The sequence below is a fragment of the Acomys minous genome (assembly GCF_964271855.1).
Source record: "Acomys minous genome assembly, chromosome: 10".
In the NCBI taxonomy this organism is placed as follows: Eukaryota; Metazoa; Chordata; class Mammalia; order Rodentia; family Muridae; genus Acomys; species Acomys minous.
Genome location: NC_140491.1, coordinates 106,827,281 through 106,842,883, shown reverse-complemented (window position 1 = coordinate 106,842,883; position 15,603 = coordinate 106,827,281). Strand labels below are relative to the sequence as shown.

The 15,603-nt window shown below is 45.2% G+C and overlaps 1 protein-coding gene and 1 long non-coding RNA gene across 5 annotated transcripts in view; one reads left to right on the top strand and one right to left on the bottom strand.

Moving 5' to 3' along the window:
• RAPGEF4 (Rap guanine nucleotide exchange factor 4) overlaps window positions 1-15,603 on the bottom strand; it is a 291,519-nt gene that overhangs the window by 209,561 nt on the left and 66,355 nt on the right. For 2 of the 4 annotated variants that reach the window (XM_084799441.1, XM_084799442.1), the window contains exon 4: window positions 11,562-11,708. In XM_084799441.1, coding sequence (XP_084655567.1) covers window positions 11,562-11,708 — 147 coding nt within the window. Of the gene's footprint in view, window positions 1-4,743; window positions 4,867-11,561; window positions 11,709-15,603 lie in introns of those variants that run through there. The other 2 variants (XM_084799444.1, XM_084799445.1) reach the window with 1 other exon arrangement.
• Window positions 3,304-4,843, top strand: LOC311607599. Its single transcript, XR_014782650.1, has 3 exons — window positions 3,304-3,586; window positions 3,688-3,735; window positions 4,751-4,843. It is a non-coding gene; the product is annotated as an uncharacterized lncRNA (long non-coding RNA).

Below are 15,603 nucleotides of genomic sequence, written 5' to 3'. Positions count from 1 at the left end.
CTGGTCATTACATCATACTATTTACAAAACAATGGCAGCAAAGTCTGTGCATGTTCAGACACATTTTATTTAAATATTTCAACCTACTGAGAGACTGAGAGTTAGGCAGACTCCCTGGTAGGCAGACAAATAGGGAGAGGTACCGTGCCTACATAATAAGGTGGCCAACTTCTCAACATCCCAACGTGAGACAAAAGCCTGACAGCTTTTGATGGACTGGCTCAACAAGTTCAAGGCCAGATCAGGACGTGTCACATAACAGTCATGGACCAATCAACCATCCTGTCCATCTTCCAGACGGACCAAACCTATAGTAGAAGGGGAAACTCTTCTCTTGAGAGCCTTAAAGAACCCCAGCCCTCAGGAAGAGGCTGACTTTTTTGGTTTCCTGGGTCCCCCCTCTGCTTTGTAGAGCATCTTTTTCTCCATGTGTCTGCTGCAGGTGTGTCTCCTTACCCCCAATAAACGCCTTCCTTCAACTACGGATCCTGCGTGCAGTGCTTGAGGCTTCTCTGCTGCTACCTGTGTGCTTCATATTTTTCCTGTTTTTTAATTCTTTAACTAGCAGAGAACACGAACCCAATCCAGATGCCTGGGTGTCATTTTAGGACCCCTAGACTCTATTATTATGGGTGGTGGAATCCACAGACATAGTACCAGAAGAACACAGGACTGACTGTATGAGACTGATCTCTTTCCCTCCCTCCCTCCCTCCCTCCCTCCCTCCTTCCCTCCCTTCCTCCCTCTCTCCCTTCCTTTCTTCTTTCTCTCTCTTTCTTTCTTTCTTTCTTTCTTTCTTCCTTTCTTTTTCTGGATGTTTGAACCAAAAGTTGATGAGATAAAGATGAGTCTAGTGTTTCTGATAAAGTCTGGAGAAGGGACTCAGATGAAGGAGAAGAAAGTCTAAAGCAACAAACAAAAGAGAATTTAGGAAAATCAGTTCTATGCTATGCTAAAATTTTCTTTTCAAATGTATTAAAAGAGCAAAGTGTCGACTGTTGAGACCCCTGGACACTGATTGGTAGCTAATATCATCAGGGCCTTGCCAAAGGATTTTAATTTATTGCTGATCATTTACTAGTCATCTTGTTAAGAGTGTTATCCATGGTGCGTGTGAAACCTTTTACTAATAAAAAAGTTTGGAAAGGAGAGAATGACACAGGGACAAGCCAGAACCCAGACCTCCATCCAGCCTCCTACTAGCTGTCAATCACTGACATCCTAAAGAAACCCAAGTGTTAGAGTTAGAGGCGAAAGGGATGATCAGAGACCAGAGACTGTCATACAGAAGTCCAGAAAAGAAATGGTAAGAAAATGTGGCATAGATCCTAAAAGAGGCTCCAGATAGAGGTTATAAGAAACAGCTGGAGAGCTGAGAGTGTGGCTCAGTGGAACAGCACTGCCTGGCAGGCCAGGACTCCTGCTATACCAAAAATAAGGAGAGAAAGAGGGAAGGGGCATGAGGAGAGGAAGGGGGGGGCGGGGAGGAGCAGGGGCAGTAGCAGCAGTAGCGAAGGAGGGAGAAAGAGAAATATTTTCTTTTTTTCTGAAGATAGTATACAGATTAAAATTTTTGAAATTGAAGTTTAAAATATACAAGACAAATATGCTCTTGGGTAGGCAGTTGTGGGGGCAGGGCGCGGGAGGTGGGGGGCACCACTGGAACTGTCTGTCCCTCTTCCTGATGTGCCCACATTGACAAAGTCTCCTTTTTCTGCTTTTCACTATTACCTTGGCTCTTGTTAAGGCACAGGCTGTGACCTCTAAACCCAGCAATAATATGGTGAGCACAGCAGGGCTAAAGATACATTCTGAGGTGTCTTCTGCCTACAGCAACTTGACCCCAGATGAAGAGGCAAGGTAGAAGTTTCCAGCAGCTTCAGGAGCTATTTTACTCCAGGGGAAATTACTGTTCTTTCTGCTTTTCTCCTCTCCTTGGTGATGCAGAACAACAACTTGGGTTTTGGTTTGGATTCTAGAGAGTGCGTCTGCCCGGTGGAGACCATACTGAGGCTGTGACTGAACGGGTGAGGCATCTGGGAACCTGGGCTGATTGGTCCGTTCCCGCCCCCACCCCGCCCCTTACCTTCATCCCAAAGCTTTAACTCTAAAACAGCGAGCTCTGATGGACCCTACTTGCCCTGGCAAAGCCCTCTGCGTGAAGGCAAGGCTGCCTGGGGACCCACGGGGGGCCCTTTAAGAGGCCACGGGAATGGCCAGGCATGGTGGCACACATCTTTAATCCCAGCACTCAGGAGGCAGAGGCAGGCAGATCGCTGTGAGTTTGAGGCCAGCCTGGTCTACAAAGTGAGTCCAGGACAGCTAAGGCTACACAGAGAAAGCCTGTCTAGAAAAACCAAAAAAAAAAAAAAAAAAAAAAAAGAGGCCACGGGGCTGGGCCCGCCTTTTCTAGAGTTTAGCACTTCTTTAGTCTAGGGAAGGCACAGGCACGGGAATTTTACTTTTAAGTTCCCCTTGATGATTCTAATGTAGAACCAGAAAGATACAAAGAATTATTTTTTCCCTTCTAAATAATATATTTTGGTGAACTACATCCTATTAGCTTATATTTTATTCTCTTCATCCTTATCATTTGTGGTTCTGCCTTTTTTTTTTTTTCCCCATTTGCAAACCGAAAGGGAGGGAACACTGACGTTTTCCCCCAAGTAATGCACATAAGTAATATGCTGGCATCAATACTGACCTCCTCCAGGCAGCACCCCAGAATGGAAGTAGAGAGTTTTCTATTCCACGGCGAGGGACCCAGGAGGCTGAGGATCTCTGCACAAACTCACCCAGGAGTACAGGGTTAAGTCAAGAACAGAGCACCACTTCAGGCCAGACCACTAGATCACATGAACCGCCCTGGAAGCTCTGTCTTACATTTACTGGTTTGGGCTAGACTGCTCTAAACATCGAGGTCAAAGAGGTCAAGCTGAGCCAAGACTTCCGGAAGTCAGAGGCCAGCACTGTAAACCAATTTCCTGCAATCTTCCTGGATGTCAGATGTTCTCTGCCCAGGTGTCACAAGACTGCTGTGGAATCTAGACTCCGGGTCAGGGGTGGGGTTGGGGAGGTACGGGGCAGGGGGGGTGGGGGGGGGGTACGGGGCAGGGGTGAGGGTGGGGTGGGAAGACCATCACGCGACCAAGGGTTTTCTACATATAATGAGCTTAACAAATCCTCTTCTGGGCCTCACCACGAGTTCCTTTTGGAAGTCTCAAGTTCTTAACATTTTCCCAGCTACAACTGCTTTTGCCTGAGGGACCATAAAAGCTCAGAGTAGATTTCTCCAGATGACGACTGAGTCCAAGCCGAAAACAAAAGCTAGTGTTTGGAAACACAGCACATGACCCCCTCCGTGAGGTTCCCCCAGGTGGCCTCGCAGAGGAGGAGAACCCCAAAGCAAGCACCAGAGGGAGGAACCTGCCCTCTCCCTGGGGACAAGACTGCCTCCAAGGCTGTCACTTGCTTAATTGACCCCAATGCTGGAGGGAGGCTGAGAAGCCGACTGAGCCACACAAGAATTCACAAGCCGAGACTTCTGTGTATGAAGTGAGACTCGGGACCGGAAACCAATCTCCCTGTGAGCCTCTGTGACCTTCAGCACACTTTCTCGGAGTACTTTTGGGTTTGTTTTAGTCACTTCATATGTTGATGTTGGTTCTTGTCTGTCTGTCTTTACAGCACTATAAGCCACAGAAAGATCGGGCGCAGAGCCTGAACCTCCGCATGGTAAGAACTAAGTACATTTGTTGCGTGTTACAGCCTCTTCTTAGAAGGCAACTGAGTAGCTCTTTAGAACGGCACACTGTCCAGGGGTTTAGCTGAGTGACAGTGGGGGGCCACTGGGAGGACCTCTCTCAGGAGACAAGCTGGGGGGGGGGTCAACAACATAGAGAAGATCACAGTCAAGGAACATTTAGAAAGTGGTTAGCATAACCCTAAAAAGCACAAGTACAGTTATGTATTGTCAAGATTAACATCTGCGGGAGCCTAGGCTAGAGGGGGTGACAGCCAGGACGGGTGGCTGCTGTTTGGTTACAGCACCCTGCCAACAGGCCTGCGAGCAGCATCTGGGTTTGCCTGGCACCTGCTGGCCAAGCCTTGATCTGCTCAGACCCCCTGAGAAACTTCTGTGACACAGTGGGGTCACAACATGGGGAGCTGGTAGGACTTCCAGTTGTTAATAATGCAACAGGATTCCCATAAACACTAAGGGTTTCAAATAATCTGAGAGCTACCAGCAGAATACCTACCAGGGGCCCAGAGTGTGAAAGACCAAGAGCGGCAATCTGTCTCATTACGCAGGTTTGTTTTTAATATATGCCTATATGGCATTCAAATATGTCATAGAATAAACACGCACACACACACATACACACACACACATATACTATATTGGTGTGCTTAATGTAATTCTGCCTACTTAGTTCATAAGTATTCTCAAGAAATGTATTTAAAAATCATATTGCCAAAAAAAAAGAAAAAATAAATAAAAATAAAAATCATGTTGCCATCAGAAAAAAAAAAAAAGATGAGCCACCACTCACCCCATCCCCCAACACAGAAACCACAGATAAAATGATGGCAGTGCCTCGGTACATGGTGAGGTCTGGTAGAACGGAATCAGAAACACCAGAGACATCCCAGAGCATAGCTCCCCAAGCCAACTAAAAGCTAGGATACACCGAGTTTCATCCATCTCCCACCCTTCACTAAAGAATCCAAGACCCCTCTGACCTTGTAGAGCATGCGGCCGTTGCTGGAAGTTCTCAGACATGCAGTAAGCAGCCAGCCTTTATCTGAACAGCACGGTGGACCTTCATCAGCCACAGGTCCCTGCTCAAAGCCTGCAGAGAGCCTCTGAGGCCACAGGGAGGAAGCAGTGCTGAAGGCGCTCCAGGAAAGCCTGGCCAGTCACAGGTAGGAAAAAGACTTCCTATTCCCCCCCACCACCCCCCTTTAACTTTAGTTAGCCCCCTGACAACTTTACTCCTTTCCTTTCTGGCTTTGAATAACTTCTGTCACACCACGGAGACACTCGAGGACTGAGGAGGGAGACCTTTGTCCTGGCATCAGGTCCAAGTCATTGGAGCTGGCTTCCGTTTGGTTTAAAAGAATCAGAGCTGCGAGGAGAAATACAGAGGAACCAGCCAACAGGATGTGTGTGGCTGGAGTTCCTGGCATGGAGTCTTGGCTTTCATGTTTATTTTTGGATGTATTTTTCTTGGGCCTTTGATGCAAATTTCTGGCCTGGGAAGTAACCCTACAGTAGAAAACTCGAAGTTGCCAAGAGTCAGCACAGGCCTCTGCCTCAGGGGAAGCAAGCTCCTCTGCGTCCAGGTCCCAGTGCTACCTAGAAGGGAGGGATGGAGCCTGGGCCAGTGACAATGGTTTGAAACGCTGGTCCTCCAACTAATCACTAGTACAAAAGCAAAGGAAGCTGGCGTGAGCACACTGAAGGGGACCCACCCGGATGACCCCTGACATCTGTGTTCTCAGAGACTGTGTTTTTGGTACCTGGCTTTCATTTTCTTGACAGCTGCAAACAGATAGGAGCATCAAGCCGACTCAGACAGGCGCGGATGCCTGCTGAAGGCATTGATACCACAAGGCTTTTAACACATGCCGGTCACGGTCAAGCTGTTGTCATGTCACCAATTCTTACCCTCACAGTGGCTTCAAAGATTATTAGTGGAAAATCACTTTTGTCCCCCCATGTATGTAAAGGAGGCAGTGAAGAAACGTAGCTAAAAAAGCTTTTCATAATTGCCAGCATATCTGGTAGAATCTTCTAGACAAAATATCACTATAAAAATTAGGGAACAGAGAGAAACAACTATCTTTCTTCAATAGCATTCATGGCTCTGAGAAATATCCTTTTTTTTTTTTCAGATTGCTGTCATAAGACAGAAATGTGTTCTTCTATTCCTTCTATTTTTTTTTTTTTAATTTTTGTTTTGTTTCTCAAGACAAGGTTTCTCTGTGCAGCCCTGGTTGGTTTGGAACTCACTCTGTAGACCAGGCTGGCCTTGAACTCACAGATCACCTGCCTCTGCCTCCTGAGTGCCGGGATTAAAAATGTGCGCCACCACACCCAGATCTGCCTTTTATTTTTAACCATTTAAATTGTATATCTCACGAGACATGAAATAGAATTTGGCTTTTCCTGAAGCCACAGGAATATTTGGGGGATAAACCCTGCCAATTACAATGTCCCCGAAATGATCCTTTGGCTGAAACAAAATCATGGTAGTATACCAACAATTGAGCAGGCGGCAATCACAGCTAAGTAGCCACTTTCATAAAGAAGGCTCAATTTATAAATCTGAAATTTGTAAAATTTAAAAATAAAATCACTTTTATTTTTAAATGCTGTAATTTCATTACCATCTTCAAATTTTCAAAAATTTACTCACAAATGTGTGTTATTTGGACATGCTCAAATAGGACACACTGTAAAAGAAAAAAAAAATTCCAGAATGATGTTTATGCAACTGAAAGGCTGGTAACTTGTAGTAGCCTGCTAGATCTAAGGTGTCCCATAATTGTCTTTTCTGAATTTGACCAAGACAGCCTCTCTCATCCACTTCTCCGAACACATTGGACTCATTACTTTGCAAAGCTCTCAAAGCAAACCCAAAAGCATTCTCATGTGCGCACTTAAATATAAAAAAGAAAATGAGATAACCCCCTGCCCCCCCATCACTACCACTGTTCATCTAAATCAATAGTTGCAACCTGTGAGTCGTGACCCCTTGGGAGGGGTGTTAAACAACCTTTTCACAGAGGTCGTATATCAGATATGTTGACTATCAGATATTTATATTATGATTGGCAAAATTACAGTTATGAAGCAGCAACAAAATAAATTTATGGTTGGGGGGGGGTCATCACAACATGAGAAACTGTATTAAAGGGTCACAGAATTAGGAACCACTGTTCCAAATCATCAGAAAGTCTAGGGCTCTAAGCAGTAAGAGATTCACAGAACCGGATAATACATCAGTTTTATATTTATTCCAAGAGCCACCATCCATCATAAACACCTATAATCTTGAATCAACTATTAATAACTGGTTTAAATTCCCAGATCTCCACTTAACTGCCATTTAGCTTCCTTACTGAGCCCAAAAATGCCACTGGTGTCAAGAAGTTTAAATAAATTAAAGTGGTCTCAAGAACTAAAAATGGTTGCCCAACTCTTTCAACTTAATTTTCTCCTGGATGAAATTCAGAAATGTCACTGTCTCCCATCACTCCAGTGCCATGCCTCTCCTTGCCTGTCTTTCCCTTCTAAGCTATTACTGGTAACTCAAATGTTTTAGACCCTGGCTAATATGTCAAAAAGGCCTGAGAAGAGGGAGTGTTATTGGCCCACTTGAAGGAAATGTCCCACAATGCACTTCAGCTAAGAAAGCATGAGTGACTTTCCGACGAGCCAATCCAGCATCCGTAGATCGAACTACAGACTGGAAACTAAACCACCAGAAGAAAGGAGAAGAAATTGCTTTTCCTTAAGAAGATGAAAGAAGGGTAAATAAGAAACTTTGAGTTGCTGTCTTAGGTAGATATTGGGAAATGTTTCTGGTCTCATGACAATTTTTAAAATACCCCAGAGCTGCCTAGTTGCCTAAGATCATGGAGACCACAAAAAGACAGGAGTCCTTGCAATGGAATTAGCCAGGGCGCCGAAACCTCCTGCAAGCGCTGCCGAGCACGGAGAGTGCATACCCGCAGAAGTCTGGGGAGTCCGCCTTCCTCCTGGGAAGGAGAGGGATTTCCCCAGCCTTCCATGGCCACTCAATCCCAGGAATGAGACATCAGCTGAGCACCCAGCAACTCCCAGGCTGTGCCATCTGCCAAGGACTAAGAACCGCTATTTCAGCTCCTACCACCCCTCTGAGTGGAATCAACAGCTAATATAAGGATCCCAAGCTAAATATAACGCTTCTCGACGTAAAATAGACCGTCCCCTGTGGCACTGCTCCAACACCAAGGACCAGATGAGTGAGATGAAAGTGAATTTAAAGCCAGACCAAGGTTCTCTCACTTTTAAGATCCAGATCGTCTTACTTCACCTCAGCTCTGAGCTCTGGGCCTGGTTGGTGCCTCCTCTGAGGGTCAGCGACATTGCTGCATCCAGAAACTAAACCCCTTCCCACATCATCCTCCCTTCACACATGTGCTCTAATGGGTCCGGCTTGGGTTTCAGTGTGATGCTGGGTATTAGTTTTGCTAACAGAGCCACTTAGCAGTACAACAGATGGCTGAATTCTAAACCATATTATTTGACATTCTTAAGGGAGATGTGTTTGATCATCAAACATTTTGCTTGTAGTTAGTGCTATGTATGCCACCGGTGTATCCCAATATCCAGAGAATAGAAGCAAAATGTAATGATAATGGTGCGTCATATGCTTAAGTTACATTGTTGACTTATTTGCCATCTCCTCCAAGTAGCAAAGTGGTAGCTCCTGCCCTGAAAACAGAGCTCTGCCAGTCTTGCTCGCTGATGCCTGACGCACACACATACACGGGAGCTACTTAGCATCTGTTGAATAAATAAGCCTTAAAGTGAGCACCATTCAGGCTTCCCTGAGAAGCTCTTTTAGACTTGTACAATTTCCTGGGATTATATGCACTGTGTATGCACATGGATGCTCTTTAATAAAGCCTTGATTAACAGGCTGCTACATGAGAGGCTTATTGAATTTTCACTTCAAATAGTTTCAACACTGATGGAGCACCCCACCCACACCCTGCGCTTGGCTGCATGAACAGGCAACCGCAAAGAAGCACCTAACTGTATTCTCTTGGTACAAGTCTCCAGCCCCCGAGCTGCAAAAGAGGTAAAAACATCCCCTTCTTTCAGCTGTGAAGAGCTCTCAGGCTCTTGTCTCAATCACGGGTAAGTCACTAACTAGAGAGATCCAAGCTGGGCTCTAATAAGAAGTCGGGCAGGGTAGTGGTGGCACACGCCTTTAATCCCAGCACTCGGGAAGCAGAGGCAGGCGGATCACTGTGAGTTCGAGGCCAGCCTGGTCTACAAAGTTAGTCCAGGACAACCAAGGCTACACAGAGAAACCCTGTCTCGAAAAACCAAGAAGAAGAAGAAGAAGAAGAAGAAGAAGAAGAAGAAGAAGAAGAAGAAGAAGAAGAAGAAGAAGAAGAAGTCGGGTTACAGATAAAGGGTGATCCACAGAGCTAGGGAACACAGGACCCTCGGGGTCAGTTCCCTCACTTAAGAATTTGTCCCTAAGAGGAATCGCAGTGGGGCTCAGCCTTGAGATGAGTAGATGTAAGCCATCCAGGAGACAGAAGCATCACCAACAGTAGACAGCCATCATGAGCCTCCTGCTGGGCTCCACCAGCCATTTTCTGGCGATCAAATAAAACGTTTGACTTGACTGAATTTAACTCTTAGCCCCAGCATATCTTTACAGGAAACCTGGGTAGAGGCATCAACGGAGACAACATGAGAAAACAGATCAATTTTAGGGGAGAGAAAATTGACCAGCCCTTTTAAAGACGCTAATGACAAGAAGAGATGGAAGCAAGGAAGAGGATGAAAAAGGAGTGAAGACACATAGAGACACAGAGAAAGCTAAGCAGAGCAATGTTAATATAACAATCAAATATACTACAGGTTTTGTTTTCGTTTTTACCCGAGCTTGGTTTCGGCGGGGAGGGGGAAGGGATGTACATCTATAAAACACATTTTTGGAACAACTGGGGAAACGTGAAATATACACTGGTTATTAGACAGCACCAGGACGCTGCTATTCACTCCAAATGCTCACAATAATATTATGGGTTGCAGCAGAACACTAATTTCCTTGAGATGCGTTGAATACTCAGGATGAAACATCTTGGTGCCTCGTTAGCATTAAAGAGGCTCAGACAGAAAAGCAAGATGAGGCGAAGGCAGCTGCCCATTGACTGCCGGGCTACGTGTCCATAGCAAATGCTCAGGGCAGCATTTCTCGGTCTGAAAAGCAGTCTTATAGAATGTTCTAATGTCCATAGGCAGCAACTTCCCAAGGACTTCCTTCAGAGCACGGCAGGCTCCTAACTGAAATAAGAGGCTCTTCTGGGTTTCCCCAAAGCTCCCCATCAGGCTGATAAGTGACACAGACCAAATGGCTGCTGTGGCGCATGGTACCTTTAGGAATGGCTTCCTTTCTTGAGCCATGTTCCCAAATTCCCATTATGTATAAGACTTTTCAGTTTGTCTTTTAAAATGAAAGACAACACCCACCCCCCCACACACACACACACACAAAGCCTGGCCTCTTCTGATTGACAGAGTATCTTTACCTACACACCTCACATAAACTGACTTTTACTTTTCCTTCCCTCCCGGAAAAAAAAAAAACAAAACCTAGCTTTGTCTCTGAACTTTACAGAGCAGTTGGAGCTCTTTAATATTTTCTAAGAGAAACATTTCAAACAAGCAACCCCACAATTTATTCATGGCCGCCAAGAATAAAAAGTAACAGGCCTCACCCGCAAAGGCCTTCCAACGCTTTGCGTGACTTTTAAGGCAGCTGGCATCATCGCTCACTCACCTGCAGGCTAGCCCCCCAATGCATCAGTCATTTGTTTGGCTCTGGAGGAAACTATTTGATTACACAAAATTCTTTTTAGATCAAGTTTGAAATCTTAGCCACACTGGAGCAAGTGGCGCAGCCCGACAGCTCGATGGGTTAACTCCTGGACCCACTGAGCCAGGGACAAAGATAAGGAGCCACCACAGGTTAAAATCCAAAGGTAAAGGAGCTGAAAAGGGATGAGAGCATAAAAGATGCGAGGCTCAGCCAGGCCTTTGTGAGTGCTCTAGCTGCCATGACTGCATACAAGATGATGTATTCTTCATACTTCCTGTAAATGAGTGCTGTGCCCTAAGGGATGCTGGGAAGCATCGGTAAATGCAAAAGCCAACAACGGGACCAACGGCAGCATCCATCCACTGCTGGGCCATCGATGCATTTTGAAGTTGGCAAGTAACCAGACATCTTTATGGCCCCCCATTTTCCATACCTTATTACAGAGCACATCATTTTTAAAAGCATTTAAATGAACCAGATGTTAACCCCATTCATTCCACTTTCTCGGGGAATGTGTCAATAATGATTTTGAAAATGCAAAAGAAAATGTCAAAGTATTTTGTTCCCTGGTTAAGAATACATCTGTGGAATAGGAAGGAGAAAATTCATAAAACGCTCTATGGTCATTCAAGAAATAATTATAAGGTATGTCAAACCGCAGAAAATCGAGCAAGCACTAAATTAGCAACAAAAAAAAAAATGGATGTCTTGTGTCAAAATGGCTTTTTCACTCACTCATTTCAAAAACAAGTTTTGAAAATTAAATTCCATCCACCAGCTCACAACAGCACACATTAAGGCTTGACTGTAACGCCATTATCCATGCAGCGGTGCTAGCTAGCATTCTCTCTCTCTCTCTCTCTCTCTCTCTCTCTCTCTCTCTCTCTCTCTCTCTCTCTCTCTCTCTCACTGGAAACTGCATTAATTGACAGGCAGCCTGGGGCTCACCTCCCATAGCGCCTTGAAGTCTTCCTGCTCAATGCGGAGGAGCTCACTGCTCTCCCTGGTAACGATGGTTGCATGGCGGGGCGTGTTGTCCAGAATGGACTCTCCAAAGGCTGTCCCAATTCCTAGGGTACAGATGGTCACCGCATCCTGAGAAACAACCCCCAAGAAAATCATTAGAGAATTAAAGGTGCAATGGGTGACAGACTTGCCTTGTCTTTAAGCTGAAGTATAATTTATATAAGATAAATACCTCATTTCTCTGTGCAGCTCAACATATTTTGGCAAATGTACACAGTGGTGTAAAAGACACCCAATCAAGACTTACATGCTTTCTGTGGCCATGCTACCATTTGCTCACCCGTTCTCCTGCTAGGGGTTTCTAGCTTGCGGGTACTCTGAATACTGCTGATAACAATAACCTTATTTTATTTTAAAACTACGAGTTGCTTGAAAAAAGGAAAAAAAGTTTACTGAAAAGGCACTAGCTCTTTTTGGTGAGAGGGAACGATCACAATATTTAAGAAATTGGAACTGGGTCGCTTCTGTATGTGGGAAACTCACTGTGAGTTCCCAGAGGCCTCAGCTCAGGCCATACAGAAACCAGAGCCAGATGCTAGGTCTTTCTGATTAGAGATGCCAAGCTTTTTGTATCATGCTGCCTCCTGCAGTCAGAACAGAGGAAAAACAGCGCTGGAGAAAACAACACTGTAAAGCTGCTTATAAAGGGTCCTGAGTCTGTGATCAAGAAAGTTCTAAAGAAAAAGTAAAAATTAATTCCTCTCTGCATGGGACACTTGTGAGAACATTTATATTCAATCCTAACAATTTTCAAACAAAGCAAATAGCCACTCAAAATCACCTGGAGATTAATTCTGCAGGCATTGTACACTAGGAAGCTACATGGGGCAAGCCTGTGAGTTAGAAGGCACGCTTTCCCTCTCAGGTCTCCTGCGCCCGACCATTGGCAAACGTTGAGATCCAGTTGGTGACTTTGCAACCGCATTACTGAGACAAATGCGCACGCGAATCCAGCCCCTTGAAGCACGGCAAATTGCTTCTTCAAAGATATTACCCTCTAAAATTATGTTCAGGAAAATAAAAATCAATAATATTTCCGAAAAGGGAGGAAAAAAAGATCCGGGGGGGGGGGAGTTTAAAAACACCCATTAATAAATTCTCCAGAGGGGCAGCCGCAAACAGGCCCATTCACAAAGCGTGCCCGGCACTGAAGTTAACAGCTCTCAAGGAGTTGGCGAGTAACTTGCCAATTCTAGTAGAAACGTGAGGTGGGTTGTAACAAGTCACGGCCTTCCGCAGACTCCCTAGAGGAGGGCTCCCTGGAGGCTCTCACTACGCTATCACATTCTTGTAGGTCTAACTTCAGAACCATTTCTTTTGCCTAATGTGATCTTTCCAGTGTTGAGACTTGTTTGTTTTGAGACAGGTTTTCTCTGTATAGCCCTGGCTGTCCTGGAACTCTCTCTCGGTAGACCAGGCTTGAAGTCACAGAGACCCGCCTGCCTCTGTCTCCCTGAGTGCTGGGATTAAAGATGTGCACCACCACTTCCCAGCTAGCATTGCGACTTCTTAAGACTTGAGGGGGACCCCTCATGAGGACTGCAGCAAGAGGGTTGTTTAACTTCAGTTTACACACGAACTAGCTGATGTTGACAGATTAATCGGATGTCTTCCTCTCACTTCATGACACGTGTAGTTTGTCACCACAGGGTACACAAACTTCGGCTGTGGGACTCAACATGACCTGTCTTGTTGGCAGTGAGCGGCTCTTGTAATGAAGACACGGGGCAGAAGGCTTGCTTTCCCTGGAGCTTCCAGTGTGTTCACTTGTAGTATTGCTGCCTGAACCGCTTTGGAGCATTCCAATGAACAATCACAGCCACTATAGTGGGTGCCCAGCCAGAGGCCACTGCTCAGGCACCCAGCTCCATTCCAAGGATGCAAACTGTCACCAGGAGTGAGTATGAGATCAGTCCTTCCAAATCCTCTTCTATGTGCTCGATCCAGTCAAACTTAAAGATGAAGAGTCACACCAGACAATTCCCAGCAGTGTGGCACTGGCCTAGCATGCAAAGAGGGCCTGGATTCGATACAGTGCGTCAGCCAAACTAACACACATGCGCTCATCTTGAAATCCAGGTGAGGGGCCCCCTCCGCATTGCTTGCGGCTTCAGATTTCAATTTAGCCAGGCTCAGAATATTGTTTTAGGACAAATTTCCTTAAGAATAGGGATGGGTATGGGAGGCACTGGTTATGAACTAAGATAATTGAGCTCAGGGAAAATGAAGGATTGGAAACCATTTGTACTTTTTTTTTTTTTTTTTTTTTTGGTTTTCTGAGATAGGACTTCTCTATGTAGCCTTGGTTATCCTAGACTCACTTTGTAGACAAGGCTGGCCTCGAACTCACAGCGATCTGCCTGCCTCTGCTTCCCAAGTGCTGGGATTAAAGGCATGCGCCACTATGTCAGGCCCATTTGTACTTTCTAAGGGCCAACAGACATCTTTGTAGTTCCTGGTGCCTTGCCTTGTTGAGATCGGAATTTGGGCTTCCTGTGGGTCCCAGAAAAAACTATCAGATAATATCACATCCAAACATTCTCCCAGGCATTGGGATCAATATGATGCAAAGCACACAGGTTGAAAGGCAAGATAAATGTGGGTGGCTGTAGAAGAGACAGCTGCCCTGCATCCACACTGCTCTCACTAGGTCCCCACAGGTAAGAACTCAAAGCCTGCACCCCTGCAGACGCCTCTGCCTGCTGCTGAACATGGCTGCTCACACATGCAATGTGAGATTCCTATAAAGCCTAGACATAGGCTACACATGTGCTCACACTGCCATGCTCGCCTTGCAGGGACTATTGAGAAGAGCATCTACACTTCGGCTTGCCTGCAGATTGCTCACTAAGGTCATCTAAGAAGGGAAAAATGTTTCAACGCCTTAGAAAATGAAGAAAGCAGCCAGAACTGCCTGGGGAATATGGAACACCAGTGAATAAATGCTCTGGTCTGCATTAGCTGTGAGGACCTTTCCAATGAAGAGTAAAGACAGGTCCCACGTGCAGGACTTCGTGAGGTGAAGGTGGGTTCACCCAACCCTGCTGGAGCCTTGCCAGGTTACTCACCTACTTTCTAAGTCACTGTCACTCTCCACACAGATCCAAACACACACGCAAGCTCCTACCCAGAGCATTTGTCCCTCCACCCAAGAACAGAATGCTGCTCAGGTGCCTTTAAGGTACCTCCTTCTACAAAGAGGTAGGACAGTGAGGGACAAGCAGCTTCCTTGGCCTTCTCTGGAGAGAGCCCAGTGTCCTACAGAGGAAACCTACTGATCAGTACACTTTAAAAAGATTTTTTAAAAATTATTTTTCCTGTGTAAATGAGTGTTTTGCCTCCATATATATCTGTGCACCACAAGTGTGCAGTGCCCTTGGAGGCCAGAAGGTGGCATAGGATCCCTTGGGCCTAGAGATCTGCATGCATGTGAGTGGAATGTTGTGCCATGACTGAGCATGGTTTTGACTGTGATGTCCTCTCTGTCCATCAAAATTGACATCATGTTATTTGAATGATGCATGACTAGAAACAAATGCTTAGTCACCTATGGCTGTTCCTATTGGCAACAGAGGTCGAGTGAAATGCTTGGGTCAGAATGGTCTCAGATTTCGTGCTTTTTAACATTTTGGGATATTTGCATATATATATATATATATATATATATATATATATATATATATGATATATATGCATAGTTCATATATATGTATGTATGTGTATATGTGTCATATGATATGTATGCATTTGTTATATATGACATATATGCATATGTTTTATATATGTGTGTATATCTATATAAATAAAATCAGGAGATACCTTGGGTGTGAGGGGCCTCAGTCTAAACACAAAATCACTTCTGTGTCTTATTTCCTTATACACAGTCTAAAAGTAACGTCATGCACTATTCCAAACAAGTCTGTCCTCACGCTGAGCTCTATTTTGTGTGTACATGTGTGTGCAC